Source organism: Numenius arquata, chromosome 7 (genome assembly GCF_964106895.1).
Source record: "Numenius arquata chromosome 7, bNumArq3.hap1.1, whole genome shotgun sequence".
Lineage (NCBI taxonomy): Eukaryota > Metazoa > Chordata > Aves > Charadriiformes > Scolopacidae > Numenius > Numenius arquata.
In genome coordinates this window covers 26,778,552-26,795,044 of record NC_133582.1, presented here as the reverse complement: position 1 = coordinate 26,795,044, position 16,493 = coordinate 26,778,552, and the positions used below count along the sequence as shown (strand labels likewise).

At 44.1% G+C, this 16,493-nt stretch overlaps 1 protein-coding gene across 1 annotated transcript in view; it reads left to right on the top strand.

The window, feature by feature from the left end:
• The window catches only part of PAK5 (p21 (RAC1) activated kinase 5), a 42,776-nt gene that overhangs the window by 20,733 nt on the left and 5,550 nt on the right, over positions 1–16,493 (top strand). Inside the window, exons 3-6 of the mRNA XM_074150239.1 lie at positions 5,218–6,015; positions 11,341–11,832; positions 13,730–13,863; positions 15,908–16,034. Coding sequence (XP_074006340.1) covers positions 5,218–6,015; positions 11,341–11,832; positions 13,730–13,863; positions 15,908–16,034 — 1,551 coding nt within the window. The remainder of the gene's footprint in view (positions 1–5,217; positions 6,016–11,340; positions 11,833–13,729; positions 13,864–15,907; positions 16,035–16,493) is intronic.

Sequence of the window (16,493 nt, the reverse complement as noted above, 5' to 3'; positions counted from 1 at the left end):
GGTCTTTAATCTCCCATCTTCCCCTTTGAGCCTGGTCCTTGTGTCAGCCCTCAAGATGGCAGCTCAGACTTAAAATTTAGCCTCACGAGCAAGGGAAAGGAGCCCACATCATGTTGGCCCTGGGCTGCTAGAAAAAGCAGGGGTTTGCTGCATGCTTGTGGCCGTCTCCAAGAGTTTTGAGGGTCTCCGGCTATTTTGAGCTCCTGTAAGGACTATGCTTGGTCTGAGATCTCACAGCCTCTTCTTCTGGTGAGAACAGATCAAATGAAGACCCCTGACACGTCTTAACACCCTTGGCTGCAGCTATAAAACTGTTACTTACAGAGAAAGCCAGAGTTTTCCTTCTGACGTGATGACAGGGATCAGTTTTTCTCCCCAAGATAGTGCAGTTCACATTTGCTTACGTTGAGGAGTAAAATGTGGTGTCATGAACACAACTTCAAATACTTTGAATGTTTTGCAACACAAGAAGAGAAATTACCAACACTTCCATCACTTACACTTAGATTACTTTGACCAGCTGTGCTTTATGCACCTTTTCGTAAGAAAAAATTGATTTTCAGATATGCATAGGCTGTGCTTTTAGTTTATGTATAATGCAAATGAAGGGATAAGCTAGCTAGAAGCAAAATCAGAGTTTAGATTGGCTGTTTATAAGGGTGACATTTTCTTAAAAGACTTTCCTTTTTTTTTAACCCTGCACATCTCAGAGATTTTAAATCCTTATCGACTTCTGAAAACACAGCTCTGGGAGGACAAAGGATGATATATTCTTAACGAGTGTGTAAAGTACAGTAGTTTTAAAGACAATAAATGCAAGGTCGTATTAGGGCAAAGCAGTTAATTACCCACTTCATTATTGTCAAGGTTAATACAGTATTGGAGCACAGAAGCTGTTTTTCATCTCCTCTTGGAAACAAGGCAAGACAGCATTTCTTACAGACAGATCCATTATAGCTTATCACCAGAGGACAGACCACTACAGAAACACCATGAAGGATGTCTACTGTCACCGGGCTCCAGAGCAAACGCCAAACCTGTCCAGGGAGCAATGGAAATGGAATGAGAGCTACAGCTTCAGAGTATCGTGCTTTAATTCACAGAGATTGCGCCCCATTGATTTTAACGTATGACGGTAATGGTAGCATAAAATTCACTGGCACTCCTTCATCTCTTGTAGCATTGATCCCTCCTGATTGCACAATGCACTGAAAAACATTGTTGAATAAACATGGGGTGTTGACTATGGTGAATCCCCTCTTCCCATGGTGAACCCAGTGAAAGCTGCACCTGCGGGAGGGCTCAATCTCTGTTTTTCATGCATGCTGGGGTGTTTTACGGGCTTCCATTACTTGACCTCAGTAGAAACAAAGGCTTCATAAATCTTACCCCATCAGTCTTCACATGTGATGCTTTAACTATCTACTTTACTTGCAGCAACTTCAAGTATCATTTAAGTTTAAAAATTTGGAGACCAGTAAGGGGTTAAAAAAAATTTAAGAACATTTCTATATAAATTCAGATGAGGAAAAATGGAATTCCCTCTTTATGTGGAAACACGATTTCTTTTTTTCAGTCTATAAAGTCTTTAAAATTGCAAAAACTAGTCTAGTACCTATGACTAATTACCAGGATAACTGTTTATATCACTGTAAATGTAGCCTTTTTCTGTTACATTTCTTTCAAATTTTTTGTTTTGCTTTTTAAGTTAGAGCTAGACTTTTCCATCTCTTGTGATTCCTACTGTTGTATTTCAGTCCCAGGAGGTTTCCCCTCTGCTCACCGATGCAGCACACAGTCTGGCGATGCATTAACTGGAGTCTACATTCCCAAACCGAGACTCCCATGTCAGCAATTTCCACTGAAGTCATATATTTGAACCTGGGTACATTAGGCTTTTTTGCTTTGGGAATTTCGTTGTGGCAGTTTTCAATCTCTGGCTTCTTTCTGCAAATACTGCATTTCACAGGGAAGCTGCAGGCGCTGGTGAGCCCCCGACACACCCCTTCTCTGTAATAAATGACTTCAGGACAGGTTTACATGGCCCAACATATGTTTCATTCTTCATAATCATCTTCTTTGGTTTTATTTTTTAATTTTTGATGCTCTGTGGGCATCCTTACAGAGTAATTACTCTTATAGAATAATACCTGCTTTGGGACTTTAATTTGGTTTTTAAGCCTAGTAAATTGTGCTGAATTGACTCTGCCCACCAGGGAAGCATCCACTGTATTTCAGATTTGCGTATAAACATTTTAAGTTCTATTCAAATAGCAAAATACTCAGTAATGTAGTGTATTTCAGAGGGGCTCAGTGAAACACTTTCTAAATTATCTGCTCTATGGACACCGCTGTTCTTTTGATAGGAATAATGATGGATGTTTCCTTGAAAAAAACCAAGCTCATATAGACTAATTTAGCCAAAGGGGCATCTCACCAAAATGTATGTCTTTTCACATAAGGGAAGTGCTGAATTTAAAAATCAACCAAAGCAAATGGAAATATTGTTGTTGCTGTTAACAATAAATAACTGCAATAATTAATTGTTAGTAATATTAATAATTGTTGTGAATAGTAACAAAGAAGTGACTATTCTGTAGAAAATGTGCCTCTGGCATAGGCAAGTTTTATCCTCCTTTTGTGCTGGTCCCTTTAATTTACTCATAAAGAGGAGCCTGAAGCAAATCAAAACTACATCCATCACCCTTGCAAGTCCGTGTCTGCCAATGGCCGTCCTCAGAGTGCTGGGAGAAAACAAAAGGTTTTTAGATATTTTCCCCCTTAACTTCATCAGTCGGGATGAGATGGCACTGAAGTCCCAGAGCTAACCAAGACTGCTTCATTGGACTGGGGCTTTGGTGGCAAATGCTTTTGGGTGAAAACCGGAGTTTCCTGCAAGACCATTTTACTATTAGTACTTTTTTTAAATCCTCATAATCAAAAAGGTGGCTTCCATGCATGTACCTGTCTGCAGAAAATCCCTAAACTGCAGGGTTTCGTCATCAGCGAATTCACTAGCACATAAACCTTCAACTGCATCCTTCTAAACCTTCCTTCTGATGTGGGCTGAGATACCCGTATGTGCTTCTTCCACCCCCGCAAATCCCATGGGCATCTTTATGATAAAATCCAGCATCCAGAGAGCATCTGCTTGGAGGAGCAGAGAGAGAACTCCTCTTTCCTATAGCCGAGGAGGCGGCTCTGCTCCCACGGGCCCCCTCCGGCTCTGAGGGCCTTTTGTGCAGGCACAACACAGGTTGCTCCAGGAAACCTCTCCTTTATGAAGGCCAGTCCCACCGAGAGTACTCAATTGGCATTTTACTCCTTGGCATGCATTTGCACAGGGGAAACGGGGTGGCAGTTGGGTATTTCAATCTTGTTTTCAATTATAAGCATTTCATTGTCGAGTGTTGCTGGTTTATTATGTGATAATTAAATATGAATGATCAGGCAGTCATCCTGCCAAAGAGGCTGTAGCTGAATGAAACCAATTCCTCCCGTCTTGCTGAATGGCTTCAGAGGCAAAAGCAGTGATCTATTTGCTGTCCCTTATTTTCACTGTCCTATTGTTTCGGTATCGCTAGCTTCAAAATAGCAAACTAGGCAAGTAATTACGTACATAAATCAGAGCAGGGATCAGTGTGAGGTCAGGACTGCTTTGCTTGTAGCCCGGCTTTACGCAGCTGCCTTTTGCTGAATAGCAGAGAAGTACATTGCTGTTAATTTTGTGAAAAAGTGATTTTATTAGTGATGAAATGCATATTTTGACAAAGTTTGAGCCCATGTGTGCTTTCGAGCAGGGGTTGAGCAGCCTCACCATGCCTGGAGCAGAGCCTCCTCTGTCTGCGTTGGATGAATGAAGGGCCAGTGGCCAGGCTGGACACCTCAGTCGGCATCTGATAATGCTGTGGTTGGCATCTGGTACGGCCCAGTTGGCATTCGGTACGCCATGGTCAGTGTTTGATACGCCACAGTCGGTGTTCAGTAGGCCACAGTTGGCATGCAGCTTGGGCAGGCTGCAGCTTGCAGAGGGACATCTCCTTGGGGTGACCACAGTGACTCTGTTTGAAAACTCGGCAAGTTAGATAAGATACGGCCATAGATATTTAGCTGAAGCGAATCAGCAAGCAAATGTGTTTTCAGTAGAGCCACGCTGATCTATGGCCCTGTCCTTAATCTTATTCTTGTGGGGTGTTTATAAACGTGACATGGTGCTCAATGAGAGTCACATGCTGAACAATGGATGCTACCACATCTTACAGTCTTCAGATGGTACTAGCTAAAACATAGTCTTTCCTGAAGGAGAGTTGTAACCAAGGACTGCTCACCTCCCATCCTACCAGGAACACCAGTGTTTTGGACAGAAACGAGTGGGGGGGGGGGCGGGGGTTGTGGGCAGTCTGTGGGAGCACGTTCATGTCTGCGGTGCTCCTACACACTCATCGTCCAGGGCTGGGGGCACTTTGTAGTATTAGGACACAAATAGGGCCACCACTGCTGCCACAACATGGCATCTGTGATGTGGACATCCCAAAGCCATGGTTGTACACAGTGGCTTGCTGGATGCTGTCTGTTGTAAGAAGGAGATGTAGTTAGGTATTATTTTTCCCTCTTCCCCAAGTGTCTCTTATGCTAAGTGAAATAAGAGGCATTCCACAGTGATAATTCTGCTACCCAAGGAACATATTGTTTTTTAAAAGAAAAACCAAACCCAGTGCCTAATAAACTATATGCTACTTTCCATTCCAACAGTTTGTTAAAATAACACATGGAAGTGACCACTGAATGATTTTCATTTAGCTTCTTCATACCCTGTAAATCAGATTCAACCCACCAGTTTGGCTTGATACAGACAACTGAATAATAAGAAATAAAAAATTAAGTAGTGGTTTTAAATGTCTGCTGTTGGCTGCTGAACATCCACCTCTTAAACTGGGCTCTTTGAGAGTGACTTTGGGTTGCATGCCAAATCTCAGCTTATGATGTACACCAAATGACCCTTCTTTGCTTATTCGTTTCTGTGTGTCCTATTGTAAGTATTTATTGAGATTTTTTTTTTACTAGCAATGGGTTATTCTGAGGCACGTGAATGAAGAATGTAACACATCGCTTTGAGTATCTCTGGGTGAATCATAGGTGGTTTTTCTTTTTGGTGGTTTTCTTGGTCAGAAATTAAATGAAAATCAGTATTAAATCAAATCAATTTTTTATTCACAGACTATTGTCAGAGGAAATAAGCCTCGAAAGGATACTTCAATCAACGGCCTACTGGAAGAGTTTGACAATATCTCAGTGACACGATCTAATTCCCTGCGGAAGGAAAGTCCTCCCACCCACCACCAAGGAAACTCAAACCATGTGTCAAGGCACCAGGAGGAAAATGGTTATATCACATATTCCCAGTACTCCAGTGAGTCAGACACTACAACAGACTATGTCGTGGAAAAATATCGAGACAAGACTCTTTACGGGGAAGAGCTAGACAGGTACTACAAAGGGAGCTATGCCGCCAAGCAGAACGGGCACATGATGAAGGTGACTTCCCGGGACATCTATTATTCGGAATTGACGCCCCTGCAGTCGGACCTCTCCAGATTTCTCCCAGATTACCATGCACACCTGGAGACAAAGCCCAAACCGCTGGAATACGGTGGCCTAAAGCTGGAGTATCAGCGGATCCCCAGTGGATCCTCTCTGGACTATAGAGATCCCTTTCCTTACACCCCGTCCCGAGCGTCGGTGCAGAGCGAGTGCCCCAAGGAGAGGCTGGAGTACAGCGATGGCGACTGGGGACATGGCCTGGGAAAGGACGACTATGACAAGAGGCCGAAATCGTCCTACGTGGACCCAGCAAGCCCTCAGCCAGCGATGAGGCAGAGGTCCAGGTCGGGCTCCGGTCTGCAGGAGCCAGCCATGCCCTACGGAGCAAGCGCTTTTAAAGCACACCAGCAAGGACATTCCTACAGCTCCTACACCTACCCCCGCCTGTCTGAAACCGCTGCAGGCATCCCCAAGGTAAGGTGACATCCCGAGTGACAGTGTTGCTGGGGCAGGGATCAACCTCTCCAAAACGGGAGTGCAAAAAAAAAAGTGTGTGCTAAAAACTAAAGGCACGGAGCCATGCTGGGCACACGATGCTGAATGCAGGCAGTAACATCCCAGGGAGCTGCGTGGCTGCCACTCAACAGGCGTGAAAACCCACCCACTTTACTTGGGTATCTGAAAATGGGTGTCAGGGACCAGTGGGTTTAAGATATTTATTAAAAGGCGGGTTTGGAGATGCCCAGTATCCAGAGGTTTTACTTGGGATTCCCAATAACCCCACGTTATTTGGCAGTTCTGTAGTGTTAGGAGTTCGTATGCCTGTAGAGATCTCAGCGGGAGGTGAGAAACTGGTCTGGTTTGTGTATCAGATACTTTCTGATTTGAATTGTCACTGTGCAAGGCTGAAGCCTTAGTGTTTCAGTATTTATATTGTATTTATGCTATATTTATTTTACAACGTTTATTTTATAATGCTTTGCCACTAATGAAAGTGGGAGCTTACCCCTCCCCACTTTGTTTTGTTTTAAGCAGTGAAATAAAATTGAAGTAGTTTATCTCGCCCAAGGCATGTTAGATGTAGTCCAAAAAAAAGAGGTTAAGGTGCAAAAAAAACATTTCGACCAAGCAGCTCGTCTGCAGCTGCAGACCCAGAAGAAGTCCCAGTTCTCTGCAAATCCATGATAGCCCTATGCCAGAGCCTGCCTGGCTTTTGCTTGCTCAGGTTTTGGCTGCTTTGCTGATCATGGGCTACAGTATTATAACCAGTGCCCGGTGGTCAAGGGAGGGCGGTGAGGTCTTATTCCACATTGCATTAAAGCACAGAGCTGGGCTTTGGAGTTTGAGGATAAATTGTGGAAGGAGTAGAAAAGTTACCAAGTCTCTCTGCATGCCTTGCCTGAGCTTAAGGTGTGGTGGGAGGGCTGCCTGTGGGTTGTTAACTGTGCACCAGAATATGGATTCTGGAAGTTGTGAGGAAAGCCTGGATGGGCCATCTGCCATTTCCTTCATTGAAAACAATCATTTTGTCAGAGTTTAGAAAGGAGAAGGACAACTCCAGTAATTCATAGACTCTCTTGCACCTACTCCTGCCAGTTTGACAGCATTCAGTAGGGCAGAAGACAGAGGTGTATTTTACAGGACTCAAAGCACTCCAGACACTTTGAAAAATATCCCATTAAAATGCAGTAACAACTTTTATAAAAAAAAAAAAAGATGCCTCCGTGTAAGATTCATTGTGAGCTGTTTTTCTCCTCAGAGCATCAAAAACACTCCTACAGCCTTGGCGTATTGAAACTTGATGATTCACTGTTAAATGCAGCAGTTTCAATTCCCAAACCCGTCCACAGCTCCTGGAATTGAATAGCAGTTTCTTGTCTGGGATGATTGCTGAAGAGTCTTCTTTTCGAGGAGGCATTAGTAAGATAATGGTTCATCAAATGGGTTTACTAAGTGAGAATGAGGTCTTGAATCAGATATTTTACAAATGAGATTGGCTTTAAAGTATAATTAAAAGGGGGAAAAAAGTAAGCAGTGAAGAAGTCTGCAGTTACAAATGTACGGCTTCAAAATGCATTTAACAAAGATGTTCATTTTGGCTTGTATGTGTGAAGAGCAGACTTACTTCAGTGTTATTTGCAGGTGAGAGATGTCAGATAAATCAAATGTTTGCCCTGTCTCGTCATCGGTGATTTCAGAGGTATTAGATCAGAGGACTTCTGCTGCGCTGAGCTTGGCCATCACTGTGCAGTGGGACTGTGGAGCCATAGGAAGCCAAAGGCTCAGATTTGGTTCTCCCTCCGATCCAGTCCCATGCTGCTCACCTGCTCTCCTATACCTGCAGAATAACTCCCTTAACGCCTGTGTGGGGTTGCAGCGTGTGCTGTTACTCTCACAACACATAGGTTACATCCCACTTTGATCAATGGAGTCTCCTCAATACTGTCACATGTTATCAAACCCATCCTGCCAGATCTGCTTATTATACAAAGTTTTTTTCCTATTTTTGGACACTGTATACCGCATGTTTTCCTTGTACCCTCCTCTTCATCGCAGGCAGTCCTCAACTTTCTGCACTGGATCCTATTATTTCAAAGCTCCTTTCCCCGTCATTTTTCGGTAGCAGCTCTCCACGACCCTCTCCTGTCCCCCCTCCAAGGGGCCACAATTTCTGCTCTCCCCTTCCCTCGCTGGCACTGCTGTAACATAGCAAAGGTTTCTCTCTAACCTGGCCACTGCTCAGTACCACCATCTTCCTGCTGTGCATTTTGCAGGCACTTTGTGCCAGGAGGACATTTCCAGCCCATTGAAGGCAGAGCCAAGCCTTTACTATCAGAAACCCTCTCCTTTTTTCCCCAGTTTTCACATTCACGTGTCTTTCCACAAACACTGCCTGCCACCGTGACACGGAGTCTTTTGGAGATTTTCACCAGCAAAGCACCAGAGAGTAACCTTTCCCCTTGCCATCTCCGTGTGATTTACAGACCGTCTCTCCCACACCTTTTACTTCAGCAAACTGAAAGCTCATCCAAGGGAAATCCCTTGTACCTTCACTGAAAGGTGAGCCCATCTTGCCAGGGGCTTGCTGCTCCCCTGGGAGGGTACAGGCTCCGGCTGCAGGGCTGCGGCTGCCATCTCTGCCGCAGTCCCCCTGCAGAGTGTCCAGGGACACTAGCCGGGATGGGAAGGATACCTCGTCAGGAAGGTAGCTGCCCCTTACACACAAGCAGGTGTTTCCTCCGCATGTGGTACAGAACGGGCATGGCTGTCATCAGAGCGGAAACTGAAATGAGTTTAAACATGGTGTTACGGCCATTTTTTAACAGTGAGAAGAGCCAGCTGCCGATGGGGCTGCGTGTGGATGCGGGTAATGCTGCGAGCCGCTGGAGCAGCGGGGTATCACCCGGCACCCGGCGCCATGATGGATGGCGTGTCAGAGCTCCGGCTGCTCCCTTGACCCGATCCTGAATGAGAACAGGGCTGGCTTCTTCTTTCCTTTGTAGTCTTTAAAGCATTTCCTTTCAGTAGGTAATTGCATTCAGCAGCAGAAATAGAATTATTAGTGGAATAAAGTGTGTTCGATTTTGCCATGATGTGAAGCACTGCGTCAGGACACAGCCTCAGAGGAGAGGTTCAGCTGATTCACTCATTTTAGCTCCTGGTTTTTTGTAGGATTTCATGGGATTCAGGACGGGAATGGGTTTGCATTGTACTGCAATGCTAACCCCAAAAAGCTTTCAGAAATTCTTAGCAAGCATGCCAAACCTCTGAATTTTCATTTTAAAATTTCACTGCAGAATTTACTTTTGCCAATGTGCTAAGCTTAGGATGTGCTCAGAAATATCAGGCATGGGCGAAGCCTCAAATAATTCATTACTGTGGATTTATCCAGGTTGGCTTTCCCCATCTCAGTAGTTAAAAGAAAATGGTGTATTTACAGCCAAAGCAATAATTGATGTGTCCCTACATACACAGATATATAGGACAGGGCTAGATTGAGTTCCCCTCCCTCCACCAAACCATCTGAGCACTTTTCCGTGTTAATTAGTTTGGCAGATGTAATGTCCTTCACAAAACTCATGATGTCTCTGACCCCTTTCTGTTCTATGGCTACCCCTGCCTGATGGAGTAAGTGAAATTACAGCTTAAACAAAAGCGCATCCTGGGAGGTGGCCGTACAGCGCTGTGACACGCTCCCTGGATGCTCCATATGGCCAGGAGCCATCAGCATGCGAGTCGCAGACGGAAGCAAATTCCAGCTTCGTGTTTCCGAGGAGAATCTCTAAGCGGCCCCTCTGGAGAGGCTTTCCCTCTTCCCTGCTAAGCCTCACGCGAGATGAAAAGACGGGCATGCCCAGCTCACGCATGATGTGGGAAAGCGCTGATGGAATATTGCGCTCGGAGGCTTTTCTCCCCGCACCGAGGCGACTCCAGCCAGAAGCTCCTCCTCGCTGTGCAGCAGCCTACAGTGATAAATTGATGCTGCGGCAGATTCTTTTTTTTCTTTTCTTTTTTTTTTTTTTGCAGTCTTAGCATAAAACGGTCAAATGATGTTCCACCGCAGAATTCAATTTCACAGTTCAGTTGGGTCCTTGATTACACTGCCAAATTCAGATTAATGTGCATTTAACTAACATGGATCAGGAACTCCTGGCCGGCAGCCAGCAGTAATAGCAGCAACCGTGAGCTGTGTAGAGTTTGCTGCTCTGTCCACCCCTGTGCACCGCCACCGAAATTGATTGATTAAATGAATTCATTGCCATAATTATTTGTAATTGTGCTACATCATGAGCCTGTGTCAAACCACCCCCCTGCCCCGAGATGCTCCACACGTTGTCAGGAGTCACATATGTTGTATTGTAAATGAGGAGATACTCTTTTCTGGGAGAAAAATATTTTTGTTTGTTGTCTTAGATCCTTTTTTTTTTCAGTTTGGATAGAAGCGAACTATTGTATTTGTGAGCGTGAAGTACTAGTTTGCTTTCAGTGTAAGAAGCTTAGAAAAGCTTGGAAAATGGAAGAAAGGAACCTGCAAATGAACGAGGCCTCCCGTTGGGATAATTTCCTCTGTGATTGTCTTTGATTTCAGATGAAAATCAGCAGTTTCGTGACACTGCAGTTAAGTAGCGTGTCACTCTGGAAAATGATTTAAGAAATGGTAAATAGAGTTAGGCTCCTCCTTGCACGCAGATATGTAGTCACTCAAACAGCAGCCGGTAGCAGGGCAAGGCAGGAGGTGATGGGGATTTCAGGGTACCACTGCCTCCACAAGAAGAGGTTGGGTCATCCCTGAATTGCTGGAGAAAAGCGTAAGAAAAGACTTAAGTTGACTTTCAAAACCCAGGAACTGCTATTTGAAAGGAAGGGCACAAATTGGAATTTGCCAAAGGGCTTCTGGCTGTGAAAGGGATGAAATGTTGGGGGAAATGGCCCAGAGAGCCTGCAGGGCACTGCAGATACAGAGCAAATACACAAATACACTTTTGAAGCATACTCTTTCATTAAGCAAAGATTATTATATCTACAAACAGGTACCTAGACAGAAAAATGGACCTGAGATGCACAAAAGATCTTGTGGTCTTCCCTGGGCTCATTTTAGTTCTTATGAGAGCACAGCAGCCCAATGACCTAAAGATCTCTTTTCAGATACAGGGCAGCACTGTCATGTTGAGAAGAACGGGTACATACGGGAGCACGTTGTGCCGGCACTTGCTGAGGATGCCGAAAACCAACCGAGTGGATGGACAGCAAGCAAGCTGTCTGTTCAGCTGCGTTCTCTTGTCTGTGTTTGCGTTGCAGGTGGATTATGATCGAGCACAGCTGGTCGTTAGCCCACCGCTCTCCGGATCGGACACCTACCCCAGGGGCCCAGTAAAGCTACCTCAAAGTCAGAGCAAAGTCAGCTATTCAAGCAGCAGCTACCAATACCCTCTGGTCTACCACAAAGCATCCCACTATCACCAGCCGTCTCTCCAGCCCAGCTCTCCCTATATTTCCACAGCCTCCTACCCCAGCTCCCCAAGTATCACATCAAGTGCTTACCCTCCACCCAGCTGGGGATCCTCCTCAGACCAGCAGCCCTCCAGGGTGTCCCACGAACAGTTCAGAGCTGCCCTGCAGCTTGTGGTCAGCCCTGGTGACCCCCGGGAGTACTTGGACAACTTCATCAAGATCGGGGAGGGCTCCACAGGGATCGTCTGCATCGCCACCGAGAAGCACACGGGAAAGCAAGTCGCTGTGAAGAAGATGGATCTCAGGAAACAGCAGAGAAGGGAGCTGCTTTTTAATGAGGTAAGTTGTTTCGGGTGGTGCGATGGGTTTTGCAGGCAGTAGGTTCAACGGGAGTTGTGGGCCAAATGGAAACCTCAAGACCCAAATTAATATCTTTCTAAAAGAGGTGGTGAGTCACACGTGCATCTATGCTGTATAAGTATTGTATAACTGGACCAGTTTCAAATGAGCTGCATCTCCTCCTGGCTTTAAACCTATAGTAGGGTGGGAAGTCAGAGTAAACAGCTAAGAAATCTATCAGCTGGTCCGTGCAGTGTTTCAGGTGCACAGGCAGAGGCCGACTGCCTTTTTCGGACCGTTTGCTGGTCAGAAAATAGTTTATTCTTCTGAGATGGAGGATCCAAACTAGCCTGACTGTTCAAGAAGCACATGCACCCTATTCTGGCATATACATGCTTTTTGTTTCCTCCCTCCTTCCTCTCCTCGGTCCCTTTGCTTTCTTGACGGTTATCTAGCAAAGAGATGACGGTCACTTTTTCATGGAACCATCAGTGTTAATTTCCACATCTACTTTCCTGAGCGGTTGCAGCCAGTTCAGATCCCACAGCTGCTTATGGAAGACTATTTTCCCCGCGTACTTTATTTTAAATTTAAGAACACTGGTTCTCATTTGCCATTTTTTCACCCAGTTATTTGGTACTAAGAGTTCCTTCTGCAACTTGAAGTGTTTCTCCTTCTTTTCAACTTACTCCCTTAAAGAAGCTAGTGGTGTGTGTGTGTTCTCCGCTCCCTTTTTGAGATCCCTTGTGAATATGCTGATCAACACCAAAAATGCTCCAGGTCCCCAGGGAAACCAATAGTGAGCACAAACCTTTTGCTTCTATCATTTGTTTCCTGTACTTTAGCTATAAGAGGCTCTTCCCTCTGCACATAACAGACTGGTTTCTTTAAAACCTTTAAAAACTCTAGATTTTTAAAATTAAAATATTAATTATTATTAATTATTATTATATATTTCTATATATAATTGTATATTCTATATTATTATATAAATACATGTTAAAATATAAAAATATATAAATATATAATATGTATTATTATATAAATATATAATTATAATATTAGTATTAGTATTAAAAAACAAACTTCACACAGTTCTCCTTTGCACAGTCCATGACTGTGCTGGGCATTTTGGCTTTGTTTTGCCTCTGCTGGAAGACTGCAGTGAATTGTGTTGTGGTAGCTCTAACTGAGCATCTCCTGAACGGTAACATCTTGAGCAGGCCCTACATGCTGTGCAGGACCAAGCTGCTTCCCTGACACGCTCCAGTCACTCGTGTCATCTGAAATTCCTCCGTCTATAATGAAACCTTCCCTGGCTGTTGTTTTCTCTCCTGCTCGCCTTCCTGACGTCCCTCAGTACCATGTGGGCACGGTCACCACCTTGGCTGGGCTGCTGTTACTGTGGTCCCAATCCTGCACAGTCCCTTTTAAGTGTGGGCTTCCAGTCATCTTATGAATGTCCGCTATATTACCAGCATTCTGTTAAAATTCTGTGCAAAGTACCGTTTGATTCATGATGAAGACGACTTTGATGGATTGAGTGATTGATCAGGTCAAAGAAAAAAAAAATCTCTGTTGTACCAAAAGCAACTGGCAATAAAAAAGCAATGAAATAAACAGTCCTGTTCCTGCAGCCTGAAAAAGAATCCAGTTATCTACCACTTATAATTTAGGAACTAAAGATTCTCCTTCTTCCTAATGCATTTATGATGACTGTTATTTTTATGTAAATATATTGATTTTGTTTATGCATCGGCATAAGGATTAGGGAGGATGTGATTCATAGCAGAACCTTTACTGAGCACAAAAAGAGAAGTAGAGTGAAAAAGAAGGTCAAAACAAGTGTCAGATAATGCTTGTAGCAATTCACATAGTGTCTTTTTCATCCTCACAGGTTGTAATCATGAGAGATTACCATCATGAAAACGTGGTTGACATGTACAACAGTTACCTTGTTGGTGATGAGCTGTGGGTTGTGATGGAGTTTCTGGAGGGCGGCGCTTTGACAGATATAGTGACTCACACGAGGTGGGTTGGGCGTGCGGCGCCGGGGCCAGCAGCGTAAATCCCAGAGCGTGAGCCGGGCCGGAGTGAGATGCTGCGGATTTCCTTCGCGGATGCCTCCAGACCGTGCCCTCCGGACCTCACCTCCTGCTGAGGGCAGCTGGGCACTTCTGGCTCTATATATGTATTTTTACATAGATGTATTTGTTGCTGTATATTTGTATTTACATACAAAATGTTTATAGGCAAACAGAAAAATACATACATGCATACAATATACATACATGGGAAATATATATAAATAAATATGTATGTATGTGTATACATACATGCATATGTGTGTGTGTATACACATATGTGTGTGTGTATATATATATATACACACACACTGTAGCATGCTCACTATACCAGCATAAATAAACCACTGCAGATGAATTCCCATCAGTACTGGATTTTTTAAAATAGAAGGGAAAAGAAATACCTGAAAGGGCCTATTGGTAGACGGGGATTTGCCAGCGCTTTAGGAGGTAATTTAGCAGTGACAAGACTTTCAGCCATTAGTTTCTCAAATGGCAAAAAGATATCTTTTCCCTGTTTGGTGGTCTGTATTGCTGATTTTGCTGTGGTAACTACACCAGTTGTAAGGGTGATTTCTCGCCATAGTCATAACCCATGTAACCATGCTGTCAGAAGTGTTAACTGCAAACCAAGCCAAAGACACAATTGGAAGAGTATTTTTATATCAGAATATTTGTGCTTAAGGTAGACCTTGTTCCCATATTTCTGTTAATAGCGTATTCTCCAGCACAAAAGCTGTAGTGTATGGAACCACTTTTCCTCTTCTGAGTGAAGACATCGGATTTTACAGCCCTCTTTACATCTGCTCTTCACTCATCTTTTCCTGATAAGCAGGATAAAATGAGATAGGGAAAAAGAAGTCTTTATTTAATTTATTCCTCTTGAATTAAAAAAAATAAAATCCCACAGCATTCTACTAGGGGAGTATTTAAGTGAGCGAGAAGAAAAGCAAGGAATAGTAAACTGAGGAGTTATCTTCTCTCATAGTTTAATGATGCTCTTAGATCCTACCAAAAGCAGAATTGTAACGTAGGTATTTTATTTGTTAGTGTTGCCTTAGCTGATGTGCTGAAATAAATCACAGTATTGCAAGTCATTTGTTAACTGCTGCTCCCCAAAACATTAAAAGCTCTATCTTTGATATTTCTGACAGAAGTTTAATGGCAAACAGATGTTCCCAGGACACCACTTTTTAAGAGCTGTCATCTATTTTTTTACTCAAAATAGTTTTTCCTTAATATTGTGGGTTTTTTTTACATTGCATGACCTTCCCTCAAAGATTTTGCTGAAGTACTGCAAATGGCACACAAAGCTAAAGCAGAAATCTTCACGGGTATTTTTCTGCTCACGCAGGAGAAATGCTGGGGACACCCAGCGACGGGGCAGCGGGGTCAGGGTACACCACCCGTCCATCGCACTGCAGCAGACGGTTTCTTCCAGAATAGGTTCTGCACGTGTGCACAGGAATTAGGACTCTTGCTGTCTATTTTTCTGCTACGATAACCTGAATATTTTTTAAAGAAGGCATAAAAGCAAAGGACGTGCTCTTGAAGAGCTACACCAGCGCCCAGTGTTCTGTTTGCGCAATTAAGAGTGTTTTTTCTCATATTTATTCCATGCTTGTTTCCATCCCAGTAGTGATTTACTCTCCTTGGCAAGCAGTGAGTTTACTGTAAATAAGGCATTTCTGTTATTTCCCAGAGGGAAACAGGCTCACTCTAACAAACAGGCTACATCACATAGTACACTCTGCATTTTTAGTGCTGCAGGGAGACTTATCCACACCTTGTTGCAGAGCTGTCCCTCAGCCCTCATCTCCCCTTTTTTGACAGAAATAGGACCAGAGAATTGCCCCACAGAGCCGTTGCCTAAAAGATCTCCTGTCTGGCTCTGTACTGGCATGACGGGGGACTTGCACCTCTTCACTCCAGCTCCCCTCTCCCGCTGCCTTCATTAACGCTCAGCTCGTTTTTCCACCTTGCTGTTCCAGGATGAACGAGGAGCAGATAGCGACCGTCTGCCTGTCCGTTCTGAGAGCCCTGTCCTACCTGCACAACCAAGGTGTCATCCACCGCGACATCAAAAGCGACTCCATCCTTCTCACAAGCGACGGGAGGGTGAGTGCCCAACATTTCCCCTGCCACCTCTTGGGGCTGGCATGAACATAGCTGTGCACGTTCAATGTGACATTAACTTTAAAAAAATAAGCCAGGCATGTGAAACCGAGGGACCCAACCTGTGAATAACTTGCTAGAGAGCTAAATCAGAAAACCACACGCCTAGCCAGTGGTTGACATCTGCGTTGCAGGGGGGAATCGAAGCCATCAAAAGGCAGTGGCAGAGGAAACTATTCCACATGGGTGATGCTTAGGTGATGGGAGACCTTTTATGCTGCATCATAAAAGGTCTGATCATCTGACTCTGATGCCTCTCAAAAATACCTTCTTTTTACTGCATTTAGTTAGCCTTTAGTTAGCAAGTTTTTATACCTTTGCTCTGTTTTCCCAAGGTAGTTAGAAGGCTGACATCAGTCTATACGAATAGGAAATATTGTGCATTGCTGCTGAAACACTCCC